Source organism: Pan troglodytes, chromosome 1, assembly GCF_028858775.2.
Source record: "Pan troglodytes isolate AG18354 chromosome 1, NHGRI_mPanTro3-v2.0_pri, whole genome shotgun sequence".
Lineage (NCBI taxonomy): Eukaryota > Metazoa > Chordata > Mammalia > Primates > Hominidae > Pan > Pan troglodytes.
Genome location: NC_072398.2, coordinates 225196585 through 225213134, shown reverse-complemented (window position 1 = coordinate 225213134; position 16550 = coordinate 225196585). Strand labels below are relative to the sequence as shown.

General features: G+C 45.5%; 1 protein-coding gene across 24 annotated transcripts in view; it reads left to right on the top strand.

The window, feature by feature from the left end:
• Positions 1–3473: 3473 nt before the first annotated feature.
• The window catches only part of CAMTA1 (calmodulin binding transcription activator 1), a 981226-nt gene continuing 968149 nt past the window's right edge, over positions 3474–16550 (top strand). For 11 of the 24 annotated variants that reach the window (XM_024356109.2, XM_024356099.2, XM_016953308.4 and 8 more), the window contains exon 1: positions 3475–3603. In XM_024356109.2, the coding sequence (XP_024211877.2) occupies positions 3579–3603 (25 nt within the window). In that variant the 5' untranslated portion in view covers positions 3475–3578. Of the gene's footprint in view, positions 3604–16550 lie in introns of all 24 variants that reach the window. The other 13 variants (XM_054662341.1, XM_024356107.2, XM_024356106.2 and 10 more) reach the window with 5 other exon arrangements.

The window sequence follows — 16550 nt, the reverse complement described above, 5'->3', positions numbered from 1 at the left end:
TTGTGAGATCACGTATCTTGCAGCCTCTGGAAAACACTGCACAGAGAGTGCAGTGTTGGGAGAAATTGACGTATTATTGCTATAAAAACAGTTCTGAGGTCAGGTGTGGTGGCTTATGCCTGTAATCCGTGCACTTCAAGAGGCTGAGGTGGGAGGATCACTCGAGCTCAGGAGTTTGAGACCAGCCTGGGCAACAAGGTGAGACCCTGTCTCTACAAAACTTAAAAATTAGCTGGGCATGGTGGTGCATGCTTGTGGTTCTAGCTACTGGGGAGGCTGAGGTGGGAGGATTACTGCAGCCCAGGAGTTCGAGGCTGCAGTGAGCTTTGATGGCACTACTGAACTCCAGCCTGGGCGACAGAGCAGGACCCTGTCTAAAAAAGTTTTGACTTTTGGGTCCCTTGAGTCTTGGGGCTCCCTCTGCTCGACCAAGGTCCCTAGAGAACCACTATTTTGAGAACCACCGTTGTGGCCTGAGGCTAAGGTAATTTCAATGGTGATGGTGTTGAGGCCCAGGTGATGTTTGTGACCTTCTCCGGTGTTCCCATCGCACCTGTCCTGCTGCTGCTTATGTTTGTGAACCTGGCCAAGTTGGGAGTCTCTTGAAGGAAGACACTCAACTTTATTCACCTTTCTTTCAATTTAAATGAGTGTTTTAATGATAAAAGTAACATAGAGGCCAGGCGTGGTGGCTCATGCCTGTAATCCCAGCACTTTGGGAGGCTGAGGCAGGCGCATCACTGGAGGTTGGGAGTTTGAGACCAGCCTGACCAACATGGAGAAACCCTGTCTCTATTAAAAATACAAAATTAGCTGAGCATGGTGGCGCATGCCTGTAATCCCAGCTACTCTGGAGGTTGAGGCAGGAGAATCGCTTGAACCCGGGAGGCAGAGGTTGCGGTGAGCCGAGATTGCGCCATTGCACTCCGGCCTGGACAACAAGAGCGAAACTCCATCTCAAAAAAACCAAAAAAAAAAAAAAAACCAAAAAACAACAACAAAAACAGCTATATTATAGAAAATAGGCAATTAAAAAAAACTCACTTATAATCCCCCATACATCATTTATTTGGTGTATGTTATCAGTCTATTTTTTTTTTTTGAGGTGGAGTCTTGCTCTTGTCACCCAAGCTGGAGTGCAGTGGTGCGATATTGGCTCATTGCAACCTCTGCCCGCTGGGTTCAAGCAATTCTCTTGCCTCAGCCTTCCAAGTAGCTGAGACCTCAGGCGCCTGCCACCTTGCCCACCTAATTTTTATATTTTTAGTAGAGACGGGGTTTTGTCATGCTGGCCAGGCTGGTCTCGAACTCTTGGCTTCAAGTGATCTGCCCACCTTGGCCTCCCAAAGTGCTGGGATTAACAGGCGTGAACCACTGCACCCGGACTGTATCGGTCTTTTTTAAAATGCAGTTTTTTTAGCCTATCATCTCACCTCATAAATGAACACCATAATTTTGGGTATTGCCCCCTCTATCTAGCAATGGGTATTTTCTGTTTCTGATGTCTACAACTAGCATAATGTTCCACTGTGTAGATGTAACACAATTTACTAAATACCCAATATTAGCACATGTAGGATGCTCCCAATTTTTTGTTGTAGTTAAGTACAGTGATCCTGTGAAGAATACCTTCACACATACAGCTTTTCTGGCATTTAGTGTTATTTCCTTAGAACAGATTCCCAGAAGTAAGATCACTGGGTCAAAAGATGCAGACATTTTTATGGCTTTTAATACATACTGTAAAATTGCTTTTCGAAAGGAATATACTAATTTACAATGCCACCAGCACTTTTAAGAATCCGTTTCTCCACACAAATCGTCAACATAGGTGCTATTAAGAATGCTAATCGATAAAATATTGTCCCCCCGTTGTTAAATTTTTGCAATTTTTGAGGCTCATAAAATTAAAGTTTCTTGAAGAATGAGTGTGTAACACAAAACATTCTCTTGGGACATCTTTATTTCTGGAAAACCTAAGACATTCTTACTTGTGAAGACCAGAAAAAGAACACATTTTGTTAGGATTGGCACAGAATTCAGTGTGACAGTCAATCTTAATGCCAGAACACTTGAACGAGGATTTTTCACTTATTTTGCTAGTTGTCACCAACAGTAGCAAAAGGAAAAATAAAATGCGGAAGAATGAAATGTTCTTACTGCAAACCGTACAAGATCACATTGAGGGGCTGGAGCTCTTACATTCAACTTTTCTTTCCTTTTTTTTCTTTTTAAATAATTTGCGATTGCAGCCTCTCCTTTTGTTTCCGATATTACCTGCCCAGGAGCAGAATTCCTTACTTTCTCCGGAGAGAGGCCGGTCCCTGGGAGCGCTGCCCAGCCACCCGCACGCCTAGCCGCCCCGAGAGCCGCACTCGGCGGACCCGGTTCCTAGGCTCGTTCCCGGGGCACCTGGCGGGCGCCCACCTCCCGGGGGGCACGTCCTCCCGTACGCAGCGCGAGGGCAGCGGGTGCCTGGCTATTTATTAGGAAAAGCCCCGCGCGGACTCCCCGGATTGAGGAGGGTGGGAAACTCGGCTGCCCCGCGCTCCACCCGGGCGGCCGGGGCTGGCGCTTCTCTGCTTTCGGCCGGCGGCCTCATCCTGGGACAGGCATCCATGAGTCATCCGCTCCGCGGGTCACATGGGCAACGTGACCAAAATAAAGTTTCGGTATTTTAAGCCGCCAGAAAAGGGGACAACGGAGCTCACCGGGGGCGGGCACAGGAGGCGGGCGCAGGCGGGCGGCGCCGGGGCCGTGGGGACGCGACGCCGAGGGGGCGGGGCCTGGCGGGAGGCTCGCCCCTCCCCCACGGCTGGCAGCGACGCCCGGACTCCTAGGCAGCCGGACTCCAGGGCGCGGCACCCCTGCGGACCTCAGCCCCGAGGCCCCCCGCGTCCGGCTCCCCACCGGCGGCGGCGGCGGGCTGCGGGATCCCGGAGATCCCGGCGCGTCCCCCACAGCCACCGGGACCCCACGCGCCAGCAGCGGCTTCCCCGGGAACGTCCTTCAGCCCCGGGAGCACGCGGGAAAAGCCCCAGCGTGCCAATGAGGGAGCGCCTTCCTCATGACGGTCACGCTCGGGGGCGGGGCTTCCCTTCGCCGCTCCCGAGTTCCGGGAACCCCCTTTGATTGGTCTGGACGGCCTGGGAAACACTGTAGTGACGCCCAATCAAAACGCCACGTCTCGGCCTCGAGGAAATATTCCGTGTCGGGCCCGTCCTGATTGGACAGTTCTTTCGGGTTCTGGCCACTAGGAAGCTTTGTTTAGGTCCGGAAGGCGGGCTTTCCTGGGAGTGGGTGGGGAGGGGGCGTTGATTCTTGACCAATCCTTTCAGTCCGTTGGGTGGTGACCAGCCAATGGGCCGGATGGATAGGACGCTCCTCCCGGAGAGTAGTGAGACCCCTGGTGCGGGGCGATTGGTGGCGGGAGCGATGAGTGGCAGCCGCACGGCCCAACGGGAGCTGTGCGTGGGCCGCGGGGCGGGGCCAGGGCGGGTGCGCGGCGGCGGCGGTACGAGGCGCGCGCTCGGGGTCCCGGTCGCGAGGAGGAGGAGGATGTGGCGCGCGGAGGGGAAATGGCTGCCGAAAACAAGCCGGAAGGTAAGAGCCGGAGCGCGAGGGGCTGGGGGGCGGCGCGGCGGGCGGCGGGACCCGGCCCCGCCGGACATCCCGGGCATCGGCGGCGCCGGGCGGGAGCGCGGGGGCGCGGCGGGCGGGCGACCCGGCCGGGGAGGGGGCCGGCGGGGTGGGGGGGCGGAGCGCGGCCGAGTCCTGAGGTGACTCGCGGGGCCGGCGGAGCGCGGCGCCCCACACCCCACCCCCGGGGGCGGGCTGGGGCCGGAGGGGGCGGGGGGCTCGCGGGGCGGGGACCGGGCCCAGCGAGGAGGAGGAGCCGGCGGAGGGCCGGCGCCTCCCCCACCCGGACCGGGCATCCCCGCCGCTCCCGAGCCCGCTGCGCGGCCCCCGCACCCCCGGCGCTGGGTCCACGGTGGGGGCCGCGGGGCGGAAAGTTTATACGCCTCGGGTCCTCCTGGCCCCGCGCCCCACTGCTCCGGGCCGGTCCCCGTCGGGCGGCAGCGGCCGGCGCTCAGCCCTCGCCGGCCCCCTGCTCTCCGGCGGGCAGGGCCAGATGTACTCTCTCCGGCACCCTCTTCAGCTCCGTGGACACCTCCCTGAGCGGGCGGGGGGTCCCCGAGCTTCTCCCCGCCAGGGGGACCCCGTCCTGCCGAGCGTCCCTCGGCCGAAGGGCCTCGTGTGACCCCTCCCCCTTCGCTTCCCGGGAAGGGAAGGGGGCCTGCGCAGCATCCCCGCCCCTCGCAGTCGTTCACATCCTACTCTTGCCCTTGCACCCTCACAGCCAGGAGGGTGGGGTCTCCGTTTCTATGGCAAGTGAGGATCTCCACACTCCCTTGCCCTTTACCTTCCGTGACCCCGATCCTTCCTTGGCACAGGGGTCCGTCTGATCTGCTCATCTTCTTTGGATTCTTTTGGGGCCTCTGCACACTCTCCGTTGACCCTTTTTGCCAGGACAAGGGGACTCGGGCTGCCCATGTTCTTCTTTCCTCACCCAGTGGATAGTGGGGGCTTGTGCAGCTCTGAAGTCATTTCTAAATAGGAAAGCAGACACTTCTTCCAGATCATGCATACTCTCGTACACTTTGCTGGGTTAGGGCGAGCTCATTTCCTAAATACCCTTTGAGTTGCCCTCCTTTTCTTATGGAGACAACTGGACGTTCACCGTGCTCCTTTCGCCATTTGTGTGTCTACACTGACTTGTTCTCTCTTCTCGGAGTTCCTTGTCTGGGTGAGAGTGGGCGCCCCAATAAGATGTAGGGCAGGGCTTCCACTGTGCCTAGTGCTTGAGTGAAAAGGGGCCACACTAGTTGCTCCTGTGTCTGAGGAAGACCTGGGTATATTTTTGCCTCCACTTGACTCTTGTGTCTCAGGAGGGGGCAACCTTCATCAGTTGACACTACCTCACTGGGAAAAGGGTCATGTGGCCTTGTTTTTTGATGTTTTGATTACTGTCTTCTGTGCAGTGAGAACCAGACTTTGTCCGTCCCACACTCAAGAGTCCTTGAACCTTTCCTGGATATAAACTTCCCGATTGTTTTTTGAGAGAACTCATATCCTCCTCTGTGGCTTCTGCTTCGCAGTCAGCCATATTTAGTGAGCCTGTTACTTTGACTTTTTCTAATTTTCTCAAATTGTATTCATGTTGGCTGGGTAAGGAGAAGCCATATGCCTTTCCATTCAGAAAAGGGAGTGTAGACACCCGTGTCGCCCACATGCCATCCTGGAAGAGGTTGCTTGTGTGCTCCTTGTTGTACTAGAACCTTCCTTTGGCTCTGGTGTTGTCTCTTGTGGGATCCAAACATTTCTTTAGATCTTGTAGCTTTCAGAAGGGGGAATTTGAATGCTTTCTGTTTTTTGCTGTTCCGGTTCTGCTTTGGAGAACCAGATCATGATGCTATATTCATTTGTTTACATATACATACATGTAGGTATACACAGATGAAATCACATTCATTACATATACAGTGCACAGGAAGTTGGAAGGGTCAGAGGACTAGCTCTACATTTTGGGTGCATATGGGGACCTTTATGTGTAATGATACAGATAGATATTAACGTTGTTGGTAACTCTTCAGGCTTAGAAGCAGCAGCAGAAGAATCACTGATAAATGGCCAATTCTGACCATTCTTCGGTTTGTAATGTGTACTGTACTGAATAAGCAGAACGACATCCTGCATGTTCACCAAGTCCCTGAATGTGCGAAGCGTACAGTGCCTGCCCATACGCATCGCAACTTTGGCACTCTGAATTTAGGGGTGGTATTCGTTGCTTGATTCTGCATAGAGTGAAAAGTTCTTGATTTCTTTACTGCAGTGTAGGGGAAAGAGATTTCGTGTGTTTGGGCAAACGACAGGAGATGGGTGAGAAGAATATGTTTTCCTGTGACAGAACTAGGAACGAATGACCGTAAATATGTCCCTTCTGTATTTTGGCCATTTAAATAATTGAGAGAGGTTGTGAAATTAGCAAAATGTACCTGTGGAAAGGCCCTCGACGCTTCATGAGAGGATGGGGAACGTTATTCTTCGAGTTCTTTTCTCTTGGACAGGGGAATGATTTGAGCCCTGTCGGCTCTAGTCAGGTGCTTTGCCTCCTCAGGTCTCCCTCCCTCCCTCCCTTTCTCCCTCCCTCTCTTCCTCCCTCCCTCCCTTTCTCCCTCTTTCACGAAATTCAGAATGGCTGCTAGCCGAAATTCAGAATGGCTGCTAGCCGCTGTCACTCAGCAGGAAAGTCTTACTCTTTGACAGGCTTAGTGTGGAGACTCATCCTCCCCAACAAGTTCCGTTGGGCTCTGGGGCTTTGGCCTTTAAAGCTCTTTTCTAGCTCAGAGGCTCGCTTTGCCTCAGTTTACTGTGTAAGGAGAAGTGGCTCATCGGAGATTGGGTCAGCGCTAGTCTGTGACTTCTGGACTTTGCCTTTCAGTTAGCATTGAGTCGTCCAGTGGGCCTAATTCCCAATGTCAGAAAGTAGAGCTTTTGAGCTCATTTTCTTGTTTTTGGTTTTAAATGTTTTTATGCTGTTCGTATTCTGTGTCTGTAGTCAGCTTGATGGGATTGTGTATTTTTAGGGGGTGTTATTAGGGAACTTCGGAAAAACGAAGAGTCGAATACCTGCTGTAGATGGTGTAGACTCAGCGGAGTCATCCCATTTCCAGTGGTGGTTCTTCCTACCGTTCCTCCATGGCCCCATGGAGACTTTGGGAGTTTTCCCTGGTAAGCAGGGGGCTCCGTGCAAGGCGCAGTGGAAGGAAAAGTGGTAAAGGTTGGTTGGAAGAAGACACTTGAGGTTATTGTCTGAAGCTGGGCCCTTTTTCTTGAGTTTGATGTGGTTGTGTTTCTGTGTCACTGGTCGCCACAGATGATTGGAAATTAGCTTTTTCCTCTTACCCTGTAGTGCAGAATGCTCTGTTGCAGTTGGGCAGACTGGACGGGTTCTCTGAACCACATAGTTTAATCTTTCTGTTTGACTTTCTGTTAGGACATGACTCTTTCCTCTCCTTCACCCCTTACCTCCAGTTTTTGGGACTAGGTTGGGTGACCTCTTCCTCCTTTGTCTTCTTGGAGACCTTACTTATCCTGCTTCTGCAAATGTTGGGTTTCTCCATCTCATCATTGAGTGGATTCAGAGTGTTGACATACACAGAGCAACCTCTACTCAAGGTCAGATTGGGTCAGCTTTTCCTTTTCAAAAGCGTAGTGTTGCTCTTACTTGCTCTTTGAGACATATTTATGCATCCTGCTCAGCTGTGTTTTCTGTTTCCTTAGTTTTTAGGCTCTGGCGGTTTTAGGCTTTCCCCCAGAAATAGCCTATTCTTTAGAGAGTAGTGTTTAGTTTAGTCCCCTGTTTATGCTGGATGTCCGCCCATGTGTCCTGCTCGGTTTTTAATTCTTTGTGACTGATTTTGAGGTAGCCCATCTCAAAATCTTAACGTGTTTTTCCCCGCTGTTTCATTACTTTGAGCCATTCTTCCTTTCCTGTTTGGGGGAAATACCCCTTTGTGTGCAGTTGTACTTCTTTCTCCTTTCCTTATGGAAAAAGCAGTAGAAGGTGATTCTCTTATTTTCTTCTGTTGCCCTCATAGTTGTGTCAGTTGACTCTTTTGTGGAACCTTTGAATTTGCCCTTCTGGGGAGAAGTCGTTTTTGTATTTATACTCCCATGACTGGAATCATTCATTCAGGAGACCTTTACCGAGCTTCTGTTATGTACAAGGAGCTGTAGGGGGTGATGTGACTTTGCTTGAGACCATATTGGATCTTGTTAGCCTTTTATATTAATGACATTTTAGTGTATCTTTTTTTTTTTCTTTTTTTGAGGCATTGTCTCACTCTGTTGCCCAGGCTGGAGTGCAGTGGCACGATCTCGGTTCGTGCAACCTCTGCCTTCCAGGTTCAAGCAATTCTCTTGCCTCAGCCTCCCAAGTAGCTGGGATTACAGGCGTGCACCACCATGTCCGGCTAATTTTTTTTTGCATTTTTAATAGAGACGGGGTTTCACCATGTTGGTCAGGTTGATCCGCCTACCTCAGCCTCCCTTGCCTCAGCCTCCCAAAGTGCTGGGATTACAGGCGCAAGCCGCCACGCCTGGCCTTCGGTGTGGTGCTTGTCTTAATGCTTGTCTTTTATATAGTCTTGCAAGGAATTTTTTTTTTTCTGATTTTTAAGTTTTTGGATTGTTAACTTACAAAGATATAGTGTAATAGTGTGCTATCTTGTTGAACCTTTTTTCCTCCTCTCAGCAGGAGTGGGGGTGGTGAAGAGGGTGGGAGGGTGGACTGGGAGAGGCATTTAGCAGCTTTCCCCCAGACTGTGTGCAGAGTGTGAGAGCGAGTGTGTGTGTGTGTGTGTGTGTAGACAAAAGTAAAGTCAGCCTTCTTAATCTGATTGTGTAGGCATAACTTTTAGGTCGTTTAGATACATGATTGGTTGGAATGCTTATTTAATATTTGAACGGCAGCATCGCACTAGGCATTCTATAGAACATAGAGTCAAATGTATTTTTTATATAAGGAAGTGGTAGAAAAATATTTTTTTCTTCGGATTAACTGGTATGGTTCATAGTAGATAGTGAGAACTGTATGAGCTGCTGTTACATTTTCACTGCCACGAAGAATTATATCCAAATTTAATACCTAATTGATGCTCATTCTTAGGCTAGGCATCTGATATAATTATCACTTTTATTATGTGACTTTTAATTTATGCTTTTTAATGGTATTATTATTTTTGTAGATTGCCTCAAATTCTTTGTGGGTACAGGTTAGGTATAAATAATGATAATAATAAAAATTACTAACAATTTGAAATGCCCCTTTTCTTTTTTCCTCTATTAAATTAGATTTACCATCTCCACAACGTATATAGAAACCAATTCTGCTAGTATTTCACTCTTGTGAAAACTCCTGTGTGAGGTTTGTAGTATGTGGTTTGGCAGTATGAGTATGTGACTGAGTGTATTTTGTGTTGACAAGTGATGTGTGTGTTTCTTTTGCATTTCCATTATACAGATCTTTTCCTAAGGTGGTGTGTATCTTCTAGAATCATGTACCCTGTCCTTTTTTTTTTTTTTTTTTAAATGTTCTAGGTGACTTAAATCCGACCTCCCTTTCTTTTCTTCGGCCTTTCCTTTTATTTTTTGTCCTTTCCCACATAGAGAGGTTTCTTCACTGCCCTGTCATTATTATAAAAAAGTGTTTGTTAGATGTACTGTATTTGTAGCCTTTTAGTAAGAAGGGGATGCCCACCATCCCTTTGTCCTGTAGCACAAGACATTGCTTCTTCTTGTTTCCCTAAGAATAGGTAGATGGAATGAGATTTAAGCCAGAAGGCCGCTGGTAATAGTATTTGTAACTAGATAGCATCTCTAGATAAAACACTGGGTCCTTTCTGCTCTGGGCCTCCCCATGTAGGATTTTGGAAATTTTTTTTTGCTGCATTTAGCCAGCTTCTTTCTGTCTCTTTGGCTTGATACAATAAATTTCTTTAAGCACAGCCAAGTATATTATTTCATTTGGAGGCTTCATTTACAAGGAAGTATGGGGGCCTCTCCTAATGTTCCTTTGCCTGTTATATATAGTACTGCCTTTAGTTTTTGGTGTGTTTGAGAGTGAGAGTGAGAAGCATTCTTGCTTTACTACTTTGTCTGTGTAACTTGAATAAGAGTGTACGGTCATTCACTCTATTTTCCAGATAGTGTATAATCTTTCTTTTTATTTTTCTTGAATACCTAATCAGGTTCGAGCTAGAGGTTGATCCGACTATCATATCCTTTTATTTTGTGCCATCCCTGGATATAGTGTCCCTTAGTCCTGTGATTAAGCCGTGTTCCTATTCTGTCATTAGAGAGAGGGACTTATAAACATATAGATGGTCTCCCATGATAATTGTCATGCATTTATAAGGAAAGTGTTTCTTTTCTTTTTTTTTTTTTTTGAGGCTGAGTCTTGCTCTGTTGCCCAGGCACGATCTCGGCTCCCTGCAACCTCCGCCTTCCAGGTTCAAGCGATTCTCCTGCTTCAGCCTCCCAAGTAGCTGGGATTACAGGCGTGCACCACCATGCCCGGCTAATTTTTTTTCGTATTTTTGGTAGAGACGGGGTTTCACCATGTTGGCCAGGTTGGTCTTGAATTCCTGGCCTCAAGTGATCCGCCCACCTAAGTAAGGCCTCCCAAAGTGCTGAGATTACAGGCATGAGCCAATGTGCCTGGCCGGAAGTGTTTCTTCGTATAAATTGACAATGGAGAGCAGTTCACATGATGGGACAAAGTAAAGGGTGAGTAAAGGGTGGTTTTGGTTTTTTTTTTTTTTTGCCATCAGTATGCTAGCTGTATATTTCTAAGGTTGTATTGCATCCTTCTGCTTTGAACACCATTGCTTGTAGAAGGTCATGGGCCTCCTGTGTAAAGATTGGTACTGTTTCCTGAGCATTTTTTTTTTTACCTCATTACCCTGGACTTACAGAGAAATATTATGTACCCCATTGCAAAGAGAGGCCAAGGGTCAGCCACATTATTTCCCCTTTTGCTCTTTTTCTGGAGAATTGTTCATTTACTTTGAACTGATTGACATGGCATAAGATGGAACGACTAGAGATTTTTTTTTTTAAAGGTTCCTCCATATTCAACCTCAGTGTTTGGCTCTTTCCTGACATGGTTGCTTGTTCTCCTGTACATGAATCCTTTTGCAGTTACTTTCTTGTTTTTGTTTTTCAAATTTAGCCAGGGCTTTCAAGTCACGTAACATATCCTTTCCTGAGACTGTGAGCCGAAGGTAACTTCAAGGAAGATATGCTTGTTTGGGGCTGTGTTCATCACTCTGCTCTCTACGGTTTTGTAGTTTTCATGTGTACAAAGTGACATTTCTTGAAAGAAACGTTTGGGGCTGTGTTCTTAATATTTTTAAACATGTTATTATGTGGAGACTAAGTGGCATAGGTCTCACCCCAACTTCATTTTTTCATACCATCTAAAATACATCCCCCACCCTTATATATATCTCCCCTACCCCCAAATCCCAAAACAACAGTCATAGCAACAGAAAAGCAAAACCTCGTGAAGCCTAGCTCTGATTGGTTCTGCTGTGCAGTTCAGTCACTAGTTTTGGACAGGTGCATAAGCAGATAATTTTTGGATGTGTAATATTCTCAGTGGGGCTGATGTGTGACTTTTGGGACATAGAGCATTCATTCGTTCAGCAGACCATGCAGTATCTCTTCCATTTTTTTTCCCTTATCAGTTACCACAAGGTAAGATTATGTATTCAGTCACTTAAAAACACTTGCAAAGTGGATTTTTCCCCATTTATTCCTATCTAACCATTGGAATAAATGTTGACAGTAGTAAATTACCATGTCCCTATTTTTGTGTTCAACATGTCTAAGAGAATGGGGAGCTAACTTCCAGTAAGGGCAGTACAGTCAGTCATGACTCTTTCTCCATGTAGCCTGTGCATTGTGCAGTGATGATTTATACTTTCAGCTAAATTTAGTGTCTATAATAAGGGATATATCAGATGTTTAAGTTCATTTAATCTTTTTTACAGTGTGCATTCAACAAGGTGTATTTGTGTCTTATATTAGAATGAAATGCAGATACAACCAGAGGTATTCTTTCAACTTAGAGAGAGAAAGCCTTTCTTTTTACAAGTTTTGAAAAAATGTTATTGTCTATTTTTCCTTCATGGTGCTTGATTTAGATTGTCAGGAGTCATTTCTGAAGGTATATTAATACAATCAAGAATTAATCTTCTTAAAACTTAAATTTGTTTTTTAATCCTTTTCTGAAAAGTCATTTCTGAGGATATATGTGCCCTGTTGGTTTTCTGGGCACTTGGATATCAAATCATTTGGGAGTGATAATAAGAAATTGGTACAAAGTGTGAAATTATCAGATAGAAAGAAAAAAGATGTTAGAGTGGAAAAAATTACTCATTTATGATTAAAAATAATCTCAAAGTGATGACTGGAAGTATAAATTCAGATATTTGAAGAAGAAATGGAATGTTGATAGGGTTATTGTATTGAATCAACACATGTACACGTATAAAGAATGCTCCCCAAAATGGGGACGCTCAGAGGACAAATAAGTTGATTGGATTGGTTTTAAGAAAAACATTGTTTGTCTTTTAAAAAAGTAATTGAAATAACCCTTCTTAGTGAAGAAAATGAAAACTTTGATGGAAGTTCAGCAGAATGGAATATTTAAAAAGATTCAAGAGAAGGATTTTTTTATTGCGAATCCACAAGGGGGTAGTGATGTTCTTTCAAAGATATTTGTGGTGGCAACAATGTGAGATGATCTCTTCACATTTTAGATTTACAGATAAAACTGGCATATTTGCATTTTAACTTAAGATCTTCTTTTTAAAATGTTTATTGGCAAAATTGTTTATTGCTTAAATTAAAAAAAATCCATTTTGGGTGAATGGCTACTTTAAGCCATATGAATGGTAAAGAAGAGAGAATGTCCTTACAGTTTTGTGCTTTGGAGAGGTCACCAAGGATGTGAGGGTCACTGTTATTTTCTAAGAATGTAATAATCTTAAATTCCCTGGGAAACATTAGACATCTAGGAATCAGTTACTTAAGTGTCCTGAATAAAAGGATTTTAGTAAATTGTGTCTAAACTTTACAGAAGTTTGTATTACTAGTTGTATTTTCAGTGCTGCCGAGAGATGAAAAATATGAACAATCCATGCGACTAGCCACTTTTAATAGTTCTAAGTAAATCAAATTTTTATAATCTTTTTTATTAGTTTATATTACATCATTAGATAAAGGCTTTTTTTTTGTTTTTGTTTTTTTGTTTTTTTGTTTTTTCTTCCCTCACATAAAAATTCAGGAGCTTTCTTCTGGTCACTGAGTTCCACCCCATATTATTCAGAATTACTTAAAATCAGGTGTGGTATGCCTGTGCTGGGTCATTTTCGGTGGAGGACTGCCTAGCTGTATTATGCACTCATTTTTGAAAGTTATGCCGTGTGGTGGGAGAAAGATTTAAGGTTGGGGGGCGGCTGTGTCCTACTTATTTAGAGACACAACTAGTCATCACCTGTAACAAATGTGACTTCTTTTAAAACTTATTTTATCTTACTTTTTTTTAGAGACAGGGTCTCGCTCTGTTGCCCAGACTAGAGTGCAGTAGTGCAATCCATAGCTCACTGCAGCCTTGGCCTCCTGTGCTGAAATGATCCTCCTGCCTCAGCCCCCTGAGTGACTGGGACTACAGGTGTGTGTCACCATGGCTGCTTAGGTTTTTTTTTCTCTTTTTCATAGAGGTGGGGTCTTGCTGTATTGCCCAGGCTGGTGTTGAACTCCTGGTCTCAAGCAGTCCGTCTGCCTCAGCCTCCCGAAGTGCTGGGATTTACAAGTGTGAGCTACCATGCCCTGCCTAAAAAATATTATTTCTAACAATAACACAAAATAATTATGTGGTTTAGAAGTTATGATAGTTTGTGCCATATACATTGTATGTTTTTCATTTTTGGTTTGTGGAAAAGGTTGTTAATTGAGCTTTTCTCTTTTTTTCTCCATTCCCTCATTCTGAGCAAGGAATGACTTTTTCTTTTATTTCCTTTACGAAATGACTTTGGTGTTTTAACATTCCAGAAGATACACTGTTTTTTATATGCTACTCTAAACTCTGCTGGGAACTGAACTATGACGTCAGCATTTTCATTCATGAATCTGATTCTTCTAAATTTTTTTTCTGTTTTGTATTCCTGAGCTGACTTCTGGCACATGCACAAATCAGTTTACCATTAGTCAGCCCATAAATCACTGATAAAAGGTAAAACAAAAGATAAGATACTGGAGTTACTTTGATAGTGCTATAGTTCTCATGCTGATTTGCATCAGTACAGTTTGGATAAGGTTTCTGGCTAAACAGATTGAAACCTAAAAAGTCAATTTAATTATCTCATGATTTTGTGACTTGAACTGTGTTGTGAACATATTGACACAATATTTTTGTTCTTACAGGAAGTTGAGAGTGCTATGCTATGGCTCCTTTGTTATAAAATAGCTTTTTTTTTGGAGACGGTCTCACTGTGTCACTCAGTCTGGAGTGCAGTGGCATGATCTCTCTTGGCTTACTGCAGCCTCGACTTCTTGGGCTCAGGTGATCCCTCAGCCTCCCAAGTAGCTGGGACTACAGGCACGCGCCACCATGCCTGGCTAATTTTTGTATTTTTTGCGGAGATGGAGTTTCGCCGTGTTGCCCAGGCTGGTCTCCAACTTGTGAATGCAAGTGATCCACCCACTTTGGCCTCCCAGAGTGCTGGGATTACAGGCGTGAGCCACTGAGCTGGCCTAAAGTAGCATTTCTTGTATAATTTGACTAAGTTGGAAGATTATATAATGCTTTATTTCAGAGAGGTTAGGCCTACAGATTAAATGATGTTTTATTCAAATTACCTTTGTAATGGATTTAGTTTTTTTTTGGAGCATTTTCTTGCCTTTGACATATTTTAAATAACTTCATTGTTTGATACTTTTATTTTAATATATTATTATTGTGGTGGAACTAGCATAGTATTCCTTGTATTGGACTTAGGGTGCATCTACCCTGGATTGTGCACTCGTGTAGCTGTTGACTCCGGTTTCTCCTCTAGGGAGGTCACTGCTTGCTGTTCAGTACTACGTTAGAACAGTTCTTGAAGAAATCTTATTTGGAGTTTTCTTCTGCAGGCCAAATTTCAGGCTAAGCCTCCGGCCCATAGTATCTTTCAAGCCTGCTGTAGCTGATGAATGGTGAGCCGTAAAAAAGTTTATTTTCTCTACTTTCGTGGGAGATTTGCTGACTTTCTGGATACTCAATTGCCAAGAAACATTTAGAAATAAAACGTGTTATATTTAGGAATCATCATTTTAGCTAAATAATAATGCATGATTAGAATTGATGATTCAAGCTGCAACCACTTTGATTGATACCCAGTCTTACTCTTGAGATCACTTTTTTTTCTGAGACAGTCTTGCTTTGTCACCCAGACTGGAGTGTAGTGGCGTGATCTTGTGTCACTGCAGCCTCCACTTCCCGGGCCTAAGCAGTCCTCCTGCCTCAGTCCCCCAAGTGACTGAGGCTATAGGTGCGTGCCACCATGCCAGGCTAATTTTTGTAGAGACGGGGTTTTGCCCTGTTGTCCAGGCTGGTCTCATACTACAGGGCTCAAGTGATCCTCCTGCATCGGCCTCCCAAAGTGCTGGGACGACAAGCATGAACCACCACGTTCGGCTGAGATGACTTTTTATTTTTTATTTATTGGGGTTTTTTTTTTTGAGATGGAATCTAGCTCTGTCACCCAGGCTGGAGTGCAGTGGCATGATCTTGGCTCACCGCAACCTCTGCCTCCCGTGTTCAAGCAATTCTCCCACCTCAGCCTCCTGAGTAGCTGGGATTACATGCACGCACCACCACGCCTAGCTAATTTTTGTTTTTTTTAGCAGAGACGGGGTTTTACCATGTTGGCCAGGCTGGTCTCAAACTCCCGACCTCAGCTGATCTGCCTGCCTCGGCCTCCCAAAGTGCTGGGATTACAGACGTGAGCCACCGCGCCTGTCTTGAGATGACTTTTTAAATGCCATAACAACTCACAGATCCTGTGTCCTCCCATTCTTAAATGAAACTAGAGCTTTGTGTTCCTTTAGGTTAAACTAAATTATCTGATAGGTAACAGAAGAGTGGTCTGTTAGCTGGCTTTCTCCTTTCAGTAGATTTGCTAAGAGAAAGGAAATAAAAGCAAGTAGACTGTGAATAAACATTGAAGATGACTTAAATGACATTGTTTTCCCTAATAACAAAATAATTTATATATTATTTAAATATAATTTCTATAAAAGAATCTATTTGCAAGTGATAATGAAGAAAGGAATTTTTTTTTTTTTTTTGAGACAAAATCTTGCTCCTGTCCCCCAGGCTGCAGTGCGATGGCGCGATCTTGGTTCATTGCAACCTCCGCCGCCTCGGTTCAAGCGATTCTCCTGCCTCGCCCCCCAAGTAGCTAGGATTACAGGCGCTGAACACCACGCTGGGCTAATTTTTGTATTTTTAGTTGAGACACCATGTTGGCCAGGCTGGTCTTGAACTCCTGACCTCAGGTGATTCACCCACCTCGGCCTCCCAAAGTGCTGGGATTACAGGCGTGAGCTACCGCACCCAGCCTAAAAAAGGAATATTTAATGGTAGAGGGCTCTGTAAAAACCTCCTAATTTTCAAAGCCATGTGCCACTGTAGAATTTATGAAAAGTTATGGGCTATTATTATTAGGTTTCAAAAAGTCTGGAATACTGGCGGTAGCATCAGAATTATTTATTTATTTATCTTTTGAGACGGAGTCTATCTCTGTCGCCCAGGCTAGAGTGCAGTGATGCAAGCTCCACTTCTCGAGTTCACGCCATTCTCCTGCCTCAGCCTCTTGGGTAGGTGGGACCACAGGCGCCCACCACCACACCTGGCTAATTTTTAAAATTTTTTTAGT